The sequence below is a fragment of the Mya arenaria genome, chromosome 17, assembly GCF_026914265.1.
Source record: "Mya arenaria isolate MELC-2E11 chromosome 17, ASM2691426v1".
NCBI lineage: Eukaryota > Metazoa > Mollusca > Bivalvia > Myida > Myidae > Mya > Mya arenaria.
The window spans coordinates 37,829,692-37,843,344 of record NC_069138.1 but is presented as its reverse complement, the minus strand read 5'-3'; the positions used below and the strand labels follow the sequence as shown (position 1 = coordinate 37,843,344).

The 13,653-nt window shown below is 38.2% G+C and overlaps 1 protein-coding gene across 1 annotated transcript in view; it reads left to right on the top strand.

Annotated features, from left to right (window-relative positions):
• Positions 1-3,400: 3,400 nt before the first annotated feature.
• LOC128223171 (uncharacterized) overlaps positions 3,401-13,653 on the top strand; it is a 13,358-nt gene continuing 3,105 nt past the window's right edge. Inside the window, exons 1-4 of the mRNA XM_052932466.1 lie at positions 3,401-3,550; positions 4,377-4,479; positions 13,009-13,160; positions 13,346-13,636. Coding sequence (XP_052788426.1) covers positions 13,125-13,160; positions 13,346-13,636 — 327 coding nt within the window. The 5' untranslated portion in view covers positions 3,401-3,550; positions 4,377-4,479; positions 13,009-13,124. The remainder of the gene's footprint in view (positions 3,551-4,376; positions 4,480-13,008; positions 13,161-13,345; positions 13,637-13,653) is intronic.

The following is a 13,653-nucleotide window of genomic DNA, read 5'->3' as shown; positions in this document are numbered from 1 at the left end:
ATGGTTTATCTCTTGTACACACAGTGATGTTTACTGGTTGGAATCTTAAGAAGAAATGATGCAGTGATTTTTCTTGATATGATCACATTGAACTCGCCGGAAGTCGCAACAGTCTCGAGGAACATACAAACTCACAACAACTCGAACGAATCTCAAGCAAAGATCGAAATAATATCCCCCTGAGTCGCTGCTGAACCCGTACATTGTCGAGCGACTTTTAGACGCGGCGAGAAGCGACAACAAGTGAAGACATGTGTATCACAAGTGTTCGAGTGTGTTCCCCTACCACATGTCTTCGATATGTGTACCAGACGAAAACTCGTACGACAATTTTTGACCGTTTAAAGTTCTCGCCACTGCTTGCCGAGTACTTTCTTTATGAGGAGACATGTCTTCAACATGCCACGACAGGGAATCGAGTCCAGCACGACACCTGAAGAGTTTAGGCGAGTTAAAACTCGCACCAACTCGAAGCCCAAAGTCGCCAAAGTGTGACAGGGGGTTTACAGTGGCCAGCCCCAGGCAGATAGGATCCCAGCCGACATAGGCTGAGATATACCGACATTGTTGCCCAGCGTTATCTTTAAATGTTTTTGTCATTGTTTGTGACAATTGTTGTGCCTAGATAATAGGTAAAGCATACATTTACATTTACACTGAATTAAGAAAATCTGAATCAAAACTTTATAGTTACTGTACTGTCTGTCCATATGTCTGTTCGTCCGTGTGTCGATTTTGTACAACCTTGTCTCGGCAATAACCCGGTATTTTTTTTTTATTAAATTTCATTTAAGAAGTGTAAAGGTGTTTCACGTATTCAAATCTCTTTGGGGTCAATGTTGTAAATTATAGGCTCATTAGTATTATTGATATCAATACTGTTGTGTCTTTGTTAACATACATGGGATTTTTATAAAACCTTTTATTTAAAATATGATATATATTTCGTTCTAATGGCTATACACGAGTCAAGAACCAATAGGGGGCATTTATTAGGTTTCAGATCTGTTCTGTAACAGCTCTGGTTTTTTCATAATGATCGTATTAATTAAGTAAATATAAGCTTTATCGCTTTCAAAATTTTACAATACGAACTTAACCATACTTAAATAACACTCTAATTTATAATTAACGTTTTACCTAATTACTCTACTATTTATACTAAAGTTTCTTAATAAACATATTATCACAAAATGATATTTGTTCATAATGCGTGATTTTTCCATTTTAAGGTGCACCTGTTCAGGAGTATATGATTGGCTACATTTTGGTTGCGTGTTCATTCTGGATACAGGAGGGCATTCGTGCAATTCCATGAAGCGCGACTAGCTGAATATAAGTTTACTAAACGGAACTTATTTCTCATGTTCCCAGAGACAATACTGTTTAGTAACTCTAATAACTTTCACTTAAATAATTTTCGAGTGTTGCCACGTTTCAACTGAGAACAAAAACTACGTCAGACGAGCGCGGGCATTCAGACCGCGGCACTGATGTTAAAGAAAGAATATCTAAGGGTGTTTACCCTAGTTTAGCGCTAGTACTTGACACAAATTTATATATGGATGCTTTTACAATATTTTCAGTTTTCATTTCTTGTAAGCTTTGCTAACCAGTTCAGATAGATTCCGTTCTCGGGTTATCGCTTCAACTCTGATATTTCGGTTTTACTGTTTTATGGCATTCAGAACATATATTATGTAAAGCAACACAGTATTTCATAGATCACCTAAAACAATTTCTTTACTGGGATTCATATTTCGTAAACCCCAAATACAACTTTTCGATGTTATTCTTTGTTGAATTTATCACGAATCTCGCGATGTAGTATTGTTTTGGAATATAAATATATAGGCTGTAGCAAATACACGTAAGTTGGAGTATTTGTTTAACGAACACTGTTATTGTGTTTGTAGCTGACCATAGTAGTCAAAACCGACCTTTATATACCACACCACCCTAGACAGGTTATGCAAGTACCAGACGGGTTATGTAATCTAAGTAAATACACCTGTCCCTGTTATCGGTATTTTAAATCATTGTTATTCATTTTGCGTATGACTATTTAACAATGGGTATTGTTTGATTTACACTGCAATTACAGGTGTACAGGTCAAAGAATCAACTGTTGATAAATTAAAATTAGAACTGTTTCACTTTGATAGACTATGGTGGGTTTTATGATAATAATTGCTTAGAAATTCTAAATGGTTTCACCTTTTACAAAGAGATTGGCCATGTATAAGATGGCAGAGTATGTTGCTCTTAAAAACCGTGTCTAAAGCAAGTACTGTTGAACTGTGTTGAAAAGTACAGTTTTGGTTTCAAAATTTGTGGTATGTAGCTTTTTCCATGTAAAATAAACTTTTTATGCAAGAAAAAGTCATTCACTACTGTACCGAACTGAAATATATGCAATGAATTGAAATGGTTCATGCTCATACTTATAAAAGATATATGAAGGTTCCTCCGAGCTTCTTGTGTTGCAGTGTTAGCTGATTTAGGGAGATCAGCCATGCATATTATGCCTGCGTGGCATTGTTTGAAATATCAGATCAGAATATTAAGTATGAAGAAAGATCAGTTTGCTAAAAATGTTACGATGTGCTTTGGGTGTAAAACACTGAGACTGGTAATTTTATATTACGTCAAATGTTTCAGATGGAAATAATGATATTTACTAAAAAAGAGAACGTTAATTTTGGGGGACTAAGGAAAACGAGAATGGCCATAATTATGCACTGAAATGAAGTAATTCTTTTAGGTATTTTACTGGTATGTAAGCCTACGTGGTTGCAGTCATCAACAACTGATGGAGTATGACCTGATGTAACTATTCGATAGCATGCATGTATTGTGAAAGTACATAGAGATTACATAATCTTAACCGGGTTATCAATAACATTGGTTTATAAAACAATTAAATGTTTGTTTCCAGTTACATGATACACTTTCAACAAGGTTGTATGCAAATTATCACCCAGCCAAATATCGAATTTTCTGGCAAGTTTTTTTCAACATCAATTATTCTTACCCCAAACTGGTTATAAATTTCTGTTTTTATGAAGATTGCATTTATCATATTCCAGATAATATCATCATATCATATCATATCATATTTCACAGATAAGAGTGGAAGCCATGTTTAGCATTGAAACGAATTTCAAGACAAATATACAACTCTTGCTTATGAGCTATCTTTCACACGCTTGCTTATGAGCTATCTTTCACACTCACACAAAGATCTTATTCGTTAAATTAAAACTGTTGCATTTAAAACGCCACACAAACATTTGGTATGGCCTCTTTTGTCTGTCTATCAAAACGATTAGAAACAGATAAATATATGTTATCAGTTATATATCAAAGTCTGAAAACAAGTGGCGCACTAGGTAAACCGAAAGTAAAAAGCAATAAATTGTTATGTTTTATTTAGATTTGAATACTCATAGCTGATTTTGCCAGACAGGAAAACCTTTAGGACAGTGAACAATTTTGCGCAGTGTAATTGGATATAGCACGAACGTTTTAGCCCACATTGTTCATCCACGTAAGCAATTAATATTAATTAATCTTTACTATACTATAATATTTTAACATAGTTCACTAATCATTTGTTAAAGAACCATCCTTAAATGACTGAAAAGACAAGTAGAGAAGTATCAAGTGCAATGCGATCATGTATATTGCACAGGTTGTAACTATAAAACTCCTGTCACACTAGTGCCGCAATTAGACGGCGTCCAAGAAAAATCAAGAACGCCTATCTGCGCGCAGTTGAATCGCAAGCATCTCCTTGGTAACACAGTGGCATGTCGACTGATCGCGGTGGGATCGCTTATTACGCCGAGCGACGGCGCACTTCGCTAGTGCAGTGCGCGCGCCGTGGCAACTCGCCGCAGTGGAGGCGCCATGATATACCTATGAGAGCGCAGAAAGTCGTCATTTAGAACTCCGTAGGAGTGCGGTAGAACGCCATGGAACTCGGTAGAAACGGCAAGGTCGCCACGAGAACGCCGTGACAACGACATGTTCATGAAAAATATCATTGTTTTCTGCGATCTCACGGCGCTCTGAGTAATTTAACAATGCCGAACAATCTAAGTGGAAATGCGGCTAGGTGTGACAGGGTTTTAAGCATGATTGCATTTCGGATTTAAAAAAGTATTTTTATCAATTTATAAAGAGTTATTATTAAGCGTCGAAGAAAAATGTCTAAGTCGATGCCGCTTCAATTGACGAGAAACAATATTTTTATACGAAACTTGTTGTTTACATAAATTTATTATTTATGAACGAGTATGCTACTTATAACTGTAAATTAATTGTAAAATTATGAGTAAAGTCACATTCTATTTAAGTTTTTATACTAACAGTTATCGTGCTATAAGGACGCGTTCTTGGTTTCTTATCAAATGATAACAACCGGGATGAACTGGGAAGGTCATCTATGTATGGGAATGCTTGATGAAATAAACCGTAAGTTGGCATATAATCTAACATCTATTCTTTTATGACATGGAATAAAATAATCAAGCGAAGTTTAAACATGCTTTAAATGCCTTAACCATTTGCAAACAAACGACCATATGATATTAAGGTTAACTCAAATGTTATTTTTCTAACAGAAATTAAACATCTCTCTTGAACGAGTTTTTAAACATTTGAAAAAAAGCACATTGTTCTGACCTGAGTCTATATCTTAAAAATGATAAAGTAATCAAATTAACCTCAATAAAGAGACAAGGTGAGCAGCACTTACCATTCATAATTCTAGTATTCGGTTCTGAGGTATGATCTGTATGGTTCGGTGTCCTGGTTCGGTGTGTGGCTGAAAGGGGACTCCATTTTTACAGCTCTGTTCCCAGCAAATCAGCAGCCTCGCAATCTGGGGCGACATTGTGGTAACATGATCACAATACCCCCCCCCCCATTTCGTTTATTTGCCCCCCGGGTCCCGAAGTTAAATGTGGCGACGCCCTAAAGCTCTTTGAACCCCTAAATCCGGGTTAAGTTAGACCAGGAGTAAACACACTCCAGAAAACCGGAAACACCTTTGTACGACCAAGACAGTCTAGCAACTACCAAAAAGGGAGGTCAATGACAGGAACGCCAAAAAACAACATAATATATGCACATTATTCCGAATATTTGAGCGTGTGATTGCAAATATCGATATTCAAAACACAAGAATCCACAAAGTGAAAAATAAATATCCAGTGAAAGTCAAATAGAACCACTCCTGCAATTAAAAATGCAACTATGTCAAATTTGACCGTAATGGTACCTAAATCAAGAAATTAATAAAGCATGAATGCGACAATAAAACAAAAAGGTTAGTCTAACTCTAAGGGTCCCGGCCAATCGCCCAAAATCATCTATTGGTGTGGGCAATCTCCTATATGACGGATCCCAAACCCCCGGTTGGCTAACCTCTCACGAAAAAGCGGGAATACAGGGCGTCAGACTCCACCGCCAAGACTGCGGGGTCAGCCAGAAACAGCCCTTCCACTTGCCGAAAACCGCTAGGAAAACCTGTTTCGGGTGCAAACTCACCTAGTTGCCCAACCACTTCCCTTACCTCCTAGACGGCGGACCATGCCGCTACGCAAACTCAGGCTGTGATATCTCCTTAATGAAATGAAACCACCCGGTTCAGTCCTTATCTCCAGGTTAAACTATGAATCATAATTTCCAAACTGTCTTCAAACGAGGGTTGCATGATCTGTAGCAGGAAGCCTAAGGAGGCTCCAGCACATACATAACAGGGACGCGACTGATCTTGGATCGATATGGTTATCCGGAATAAGGCCACAGGATACTCTGAACTCAACTAATTTGGTCTAAATGCCCTCGCTAAATAATCCAATCTCAGATACTCTCTAAACGCCTGCATCTCCTACAAAGGTCTAGGTAGTGCTCCCAGCCAAAACAGGACAGGAGCTGCACTTGACTCTTCTGTTGTAGTTGTCAGACCTCGCCACCCCGGAACATGCACAACTTGAAGTTATTTCTCCTTAAAAGGGTTTTTATGAAAACGTCAATGACCGGGGCAACCCAACCATTCCCTTCGGTTCCCGGCATGGTAACAAGTTTGATAGAGTCATAAAGATTGACAAAGCTACATAGTGAGATAGAGCCAGGGTAGCATCCTTTGAAGACCTTTGTTTGTTTCACGACACGGGGTATCAGGACTTCCTTCAGCGACACAGTTACCAAGAGGAATATAATGATGTCGCTAAACCATACGGGCTGAGTAACAACGGCCCTGTCCAGCCAGGAGTTTATGACTACGCAGCTATGGTTTCCGGTGCAACAATGCAGATAGCTCAGTGCTTGATGAACTACACTGCAGATGTTGTCATCAACTGTTTTTGTGGCATGCATCAACGGACAGGCGAGGCGGCACGCAGGTGACTACAACCCCAAACCCCAACTCCGTCACCTGTCATCAGGCGACACGCAGACCGCCTCACAAATACGATGCCCCTCTTTCCCCACAAAAGTAGCGGAAATAAGCATCATGTTTTGCTAAATCAATTGTATGTTCAAAACCCTGAAAGAATTTTAAGTACCACATGTCAAATTCATTTTGTGCAAATATGTCATAAAATCTAAGCAGGAGATCCCCAAAAGATTCATATTGACCCGCCGACAAATGAGAAAAGTTCCTTTCAAGCATCCCACCGGATATGCTCTGGCACTTTCGTAGCTTTTCCCACTCAAGAAGAATTATAACAAGTCATCGCCATTAGAACACTACCCATCTCTGGAAAACTATCCTCTAGCAAATCTTGTCGCAATAATGATCCCTCATTGTCCCCCCTCGCCGCGTAGTAAAGAGACGCCGCAAACCCTAACTTCCTGAAAACAAAGAAATTTAGATATGCCGACCCAAACACAACTGGTTCTTAACTCGAACTGGATCATGGCGCACAGCCCCATGCGGCGCATGGTCCTGATGATGACATCACTGAAATGGGATCAGGACCCATTTGGGTACCAGTCAACGAAAAGACCACATGAAAATCATCCTTTGGATGGGACAGCTTTACTTCACCTATTTGGGTACCAACCGATGAAAGGACTATAATAGTATTTTCCTCAGGATGGGACACCATATCTTCCATATCCGACCCGTTAACAACTATGGCGCATTGCCTTGATGGCGACACCACTGGAGTGGGATCAGAACCTTAAAGGATACCAGCTAACAAAGAGACAACACCATGGTGGGACACCTGAACTCTCATCATCACTTAGAGATACACCAACAGCATCGGTTTGAACCTGTAACAGGTGTGGTTAATCCTAAAATCAACTTATATAACCAAACTTAACATGAACTTTCTGCGTGTACCCATCAAGAAGACTTTTGTCACCCCCATTGCCGAGGTCCGCCCCAGCTATCAGATATTCCCTGAAGTTCAAGTTCAACCCGGCCGGAAGAACCTGGCGAACCCAAATATGTCTCTTCGCGGTAATAATCCCCCGTCACACCAAGCAATCCTGCTTTCCAATGAGTAATATTCCCGCAGAGAGGGGGCGAGGAGCATAAACTTGGTCTTGAGGTAAAGATGGATACCCCTCTCTCATACCAAACACAGTTGGTCGGGACGATACAGCTCTGGGATGCTGACCTCTTCGGTCGCTATGCACATCGTTAGAAGAAGTGATGGGGCTTTCAAACAGGAACATACTGCATATATGTGTTAATGTATCCGTATCCAAGATAAACGGAATATTACTTTTTATCCTTAGAATGCTGTGCCTGTGGGTCACCAGATTTGGGTAAAATGATGAAAGTGTTTGCCTCAAATTCCCTGGGGTCAAATGATTGCAACCCTGTAGGAAACTCCCTAAGACCATTTTTATATGTGTATGATGCGGTTAGGGAAGGTCAGGGAAGTTGCGACCTGAGGTCGTTATGCCCAAACCCAATGTACCTCTCCCAATTATTCTGTTGAAACCCTATATCCAGAGAATCAGAATATACCTCTGAATGTGTAGGTCCCTAATCCCTGGGGTCCCTTGATTGCATTATGACGGATACTTCCTATGACTATTATTAGTGTATGGGTATGTAGCAGTTGGGAGATGTTGCTACCTGGTGTCGCTTTGCCCAAACCTTTTGTCACCCTTTCTATGAATTTGTTCTAACCCACACCCCAAGAATTTGATTATCCTTTCAATTCCCTATTGAAATGCGGGTGTCCTTTAAGCCGGGTGGTGTAGAACTGTGGGCCCTTAAACCTCAAACATAGAGGTTTTTCCCTTACCTGACCCCAAGGACTCTGCGGTATTCATGCCTGTTGTCTAAATTGAACTATCTACAACTCCCTCTTACATGCCTAAGAACCTAGAATTCAGTATCAAATGACTATTCTAAGAACCAGAACAAGGCCTTTAATTCCATACCCCTTCGGTGACAATAAATTGAATAATGAACCCTCTGTTTGAGGTGTAACGTTAGTAGAGCACGACCCCCCAAAAGACCTTTAACTACCACGACTATCACCTGCCCGACAGACAGACAAACAGGCAGACAGGCAGGCAGGCAGGCAGATATTTAAAGCAGTTTTTACTAGGATTATTGATATAATGTTAGGCTTGTGATGAAGAAGTTACCACAAAAGAACACTACAAAGTAATGCATGACAAGATGGAAGGGGCTATGGACAATTTAACTACTTGTTAAGATGAATAATTGAATATTGTAAAACGGAAAAAAGAACAGGAAATTTAAAAGTAGCAGTCTCAAAGCTTGAGTTGACAGACGAGGCAATTCTAAAGTGAATCAAGAACAAAGGTCGGATGGTCGATATGTGTGTAATTCTTCCGGAGAGCCGTCGCAACAAGAATCAATTAACAAACACTTGGGGAAAGATATAAGTGAAAACACTTGAACAGGTTGTCGAAACCAACTTTCTATCGTGACGATTAGAACTCAGAATGCTGGAAAGCTGAGTTTGATTCGTGTATCAACTTCGCTCCTGTCACATATTAGTATAAGCTCTACAGCTTTAACAGTACTTTAAGTAACATGTATTGATTTTTTATTTGGGACACTCTGGCGACGCATCTGGGGTTTGGTTAACACCAATTAAATTTAACCTTATGCCAAAAACTCCCAATGTTTCTCCGTCTCTGTTTAAAGTATTTATTGTTTGACATTTCCAACAAGCTATTTCAGTCGGACCTCCTAATATAAACTTCTGAGAAATATCTTAGCTGATGAAAACAAAGCAAGAAAAGAAAATGTTCTTCTGGATAAATTTGAACCTGTACATTGAAGCCCTCAAAATAATTTTAGTTCTGTGCTTAGCCACATAGGTAAAAGCATTAAAATTGGAAAAGTTCCAAGTGGAGATTATCGCTAGGGGTGTTCTACCTTAAATCAAAGAACACATTTGTTTATGCATTATTGGAAGATGTACGTACTAAAACCCTCAATTATTTGAAACAATACCAGTGAAAGTTGACATTGAAAGGACAAATACACATATGCATGCACAACAGAAATGGTACAGGTAACAAAAAAAGTAAGTAATTGCAATGAACATTCAATGAAGTATCCACTTGCATGGTATTAACTCTAAGTAGCAACATCTAGGCCCATCTTTTTGTTTTGGAAGTTTTGTGTTGTTGTTCCATGTTTCTGGTTTGTGATTGTTTGTTTTTGTGTCATTAGCGTTGACCCTGTGTTATTAAACGAGGTTTATGTTTCAAATTTCGACAACTTGACTTGTTTCTGTAGTTTTATTTTCATAAAAATATTGTACCGCTTGAAAGGACTTGTGTTGGAAAACCAAAAAGAGGCGAAAGCTCAGCCTTCACAACGTTATTTTTACAGAAAGTATGCAGAAATGTATAAGAACGAATTTGAAATAGCAACTGAAACTTTACTAAAATCAACCTTCATGGATTATAACATGGATTTAGTGTTAAATAAAACATGGGTATGGAGATGTATACAGAATTGTCAAATTCATGAGTAGGGATGCAAACGAATGACAAATTTGATATTTGAATTTTCGGTAATTCTTACGATCGAATATTCGATTGCCAATTACCAAAATGAATCTTTTAGAAGTTGTAGTAAACTATTATAATTCTCTATATTAATAGCCAGGGAAAATATGCCTGAAAAAGGCTGGAATGTTTGCTAAAATTGGTAATCAAATTCGACAAAAGTACTTGAGCAAATCGCAGAAGAAGATTGGGGAAGTGAAGTGAACCTAGCACTTGGAAATTTTCCAGTGAAGGAAATGTTGAGCGTATTATGAAATTATGCATTCAAATCAAATATAGTTGTACAAAGCCTTATGTTCTGAAAGTAAAAGGAATATAATGGCTGTTTGTAATTTAAGGCAATACTTAAGAAGTTGTGGTAAGATCCATAACTAGGATGATAAAATTGACCATAGAACGAAACACGAAACCGAAATGTGGTTTTAAAGTATGTCAGAACTGAATGCTTACACATATATATGAACTTGATTCAGGAGATATTTTATTGAAGGCATGAAATGAGTTGATAAAAAAAATCGTCGTTATATATATTTTATCGAAAATAAAAATAGCACCTTTACAAGCAACCACCAACCTCGGTTATAACTAATGACTGTTGCGTTGGGAACAAGTCTTGCAAAAACAGTGATACAAGCTCTACAGTACGAAATGAACCAAGTGGTATTTTTTACAGGAAGCATGTATATTGAATGTTCTTTGGTGGACACAAGTGGAAAGTCGTTGTTTAAAGCCTTTTATAGCTAATCGCGTCAGTGAAATTCAAGAAATTATTTCTACCAAGTCAGTGGAGACATATCAAGCTGATACTGCGTCTAAAAGATCGGCAGTAAAACATCTAGTCAACAACACTGCGCGGTGGAACGGACCAGAAGATTCAGATATAAACGGCACAACTGAAAAGTATCCTGATGAATCCTGAGCATTATCCAAAGGAAAAAACGGCCAGAAAGCATACTTGTACATTTAACCCCAAAATGTATGAATATGGGTTAATTCGTTGTGATAGTAAAATAAAATATGCAGAACAATAATTCTTGTCGACGTTTCCTATAATACTTACGCGAAATAACTGGGTTACAAAGTCAATAATGAAAACCCATCATCAACTGAAATATCCATGGTGAGAGAAGTAACCATGTACTGTCATTTTAAAATCACGTCATTGGATTGAAGAAGCACGTAAAGAAATTCGAGAATGTGAAAACGAATGTAGTAACTTTAAACGTCAAAAAACAAAAACCAGCTGCACAGAATAATAGCTCCATCATTAGACATCGGATTAAATATGCCTTTGTGGGTGCGGATGGATATGAATATAAATAAATTGTGTAAAAGTTAGATATAGACAAAAAAGTGAAAAAGTGTACAAACTGCTATGACCAAATCAGCCGAACGTGCTATCAGTAAAAATCTTCAAAATGTAGATATGACTGATGAAGAGTTGTCAATGGCCAATGTAGGTGCAATGAGGTGTTGAACCTGCTCCATGTTCAACTGATGTGACACATGTGGAAACGCTTGATATATGTTTAAGAAATTCTCAAGCAAATCTGTCATTATTGGATTCTTGATTGCTTGCATAAACTTGATGCCAGAAAGAAGAGGTTCAAGACCAAACGGATTTTGAGGTGGGTGATGTCGTCCTGGTGATTGCCTCAGAGACAAGATGAAAAACTAGCCACAAGGGAGAATCGACGAGGTGTAAAAAGAGCGAAAATGAAATGTACGAGAAATTAATGTACGTCTTTGAAAAAATGTGGTTAGACGTCCAACCACGCGGTTGTGTTACCTCGAATACAGTGACACTTACGTTTGCGATATAAATTCAGGAAACGCAGAAGCTGTGAAGATTTGGATACGTTTATTGTAAATGAATTTTAAGGTTTTTATGTTTTTAAGAAAGTCGTGTAAAAACAGTATTAAGATAATACAAATAAAGTAAAAGAGGCATAGTGCTTTAGGGTCACAATAGTCCCCAGTCCTTCTCATTTTTTGAGTCACAATTCGCGCTTCAAGACGAACAACTTTCAAAAAATCCATGCAGTCATTGGCACGGAAATAATAAAAGATAGTCCTTGTACATAACATTGTATATTAATGAACCATTATGTATTTGACGCGCTACCGGGACAATCTTATTGCTAATAATTGACAAATGACGGCCCCATATGACTATAATATAACTTTATTTTGTGTCCGCTCCATACCTCTTGAGACGCTTGAAGGATTTTATAATAACTACCCACTAATATTCACCATATTGAGACGATGTGCAGAGTGCATGTTACTACCAATTTGGTTGAAGGTTAAGGTTACATTTAGAGGTCAACGGTCATATGACAATGATATGAATATATTTCGTATAAGCTTTCAACCATATTACGACGATATGCACAGCGCATGTTACAAAGCGCGGTTTAAGGTCAAGGTCACATTTCATATGACTTTATTTCGTGTCCTCTCCGAACCTGATGAACCACTTGAAGGTTTTGAAAAAACTTGCCACAAATGTTCACCATATTGAAACGATGTGCAGAGGGGGTACATCAGTTCTTGGTTACGAAAACAATCGTTTAGTTTTTGTGTTGTTTTGTTTTTTACGGTTTTACCCCTATAAGCGTTCCGTCTCGATGACACTGATAACGTTAATTGATATGCTGGCCCATCCGTGTGTGACTAACTGGAAAATTTCGAAACCTTCCAGCCTTTATTCATTGATATTTATGTTATGCGATACTGATAGTATTTATGTAAAACTTAGCACATGCCATGTAAAGGATTTTCCGCTACAGAACCATGTTTCTAAACAACAGTAAATAAAAATAAAGTTTATAAACCAAATTCACTACGATACTGATAAACCTATGTATAAAATGTCATTGAAACAACAGTTAACTTATCTTTAGTATGCACCTAAGCTAAAAAGGATTGTTAAATTCTGAATTTTTAATCCATCTCATTAACATCCTAACACAGGTTTAACAAAGAGGACTTTAATCCTGCCAGACATCAGCCCTGAGTTAATTAACAACCTAGCGCATAAACAACGAGCGGGAGCCAGCCATAAAAACCTTTATTGATCTCAGAGCAAGATGCCTAGAGGTCCAAAGCCCAAAGGAACGGAGAGGGTATTGCAAATTGTTGAAATCTTGTTGTTGATGTTGTTGTTGTTATTATTGTATACTAATACAAAACTAGTCCGTAATCTATATTTCTGTAACTCGTCAAGATGAAATATGAAACAAACAATGACACAAACAGACTGACTTGGGGTTTGTGATATGCGATATTTAAAGAGTGTGTTTATTTTCAGGGTTCCGACAAGTGCAATCGCATTAATTTAAAAATAACAGCTGTTATTTGTTTACTAGCAAACTTGATCCTAACGTTGACATTCCTCGTTCTTATAATAGTCCGGGCTGTTGTAAGTTCATCTTTAACAATGCCCCAAGAAAGCTTAACATGTTTTCCATGCGACACAATGAAGTCCAATGCAAACACAAACCTTAGACCAGCAGCTACAGGCCATTCAGCTATCAAACAGAGAGACAATGGAATGTGTTGCGGACCTGTTGAAAGCATAACTCAGATGTTCTTTCAAACGGTAAATCATTATAGTAC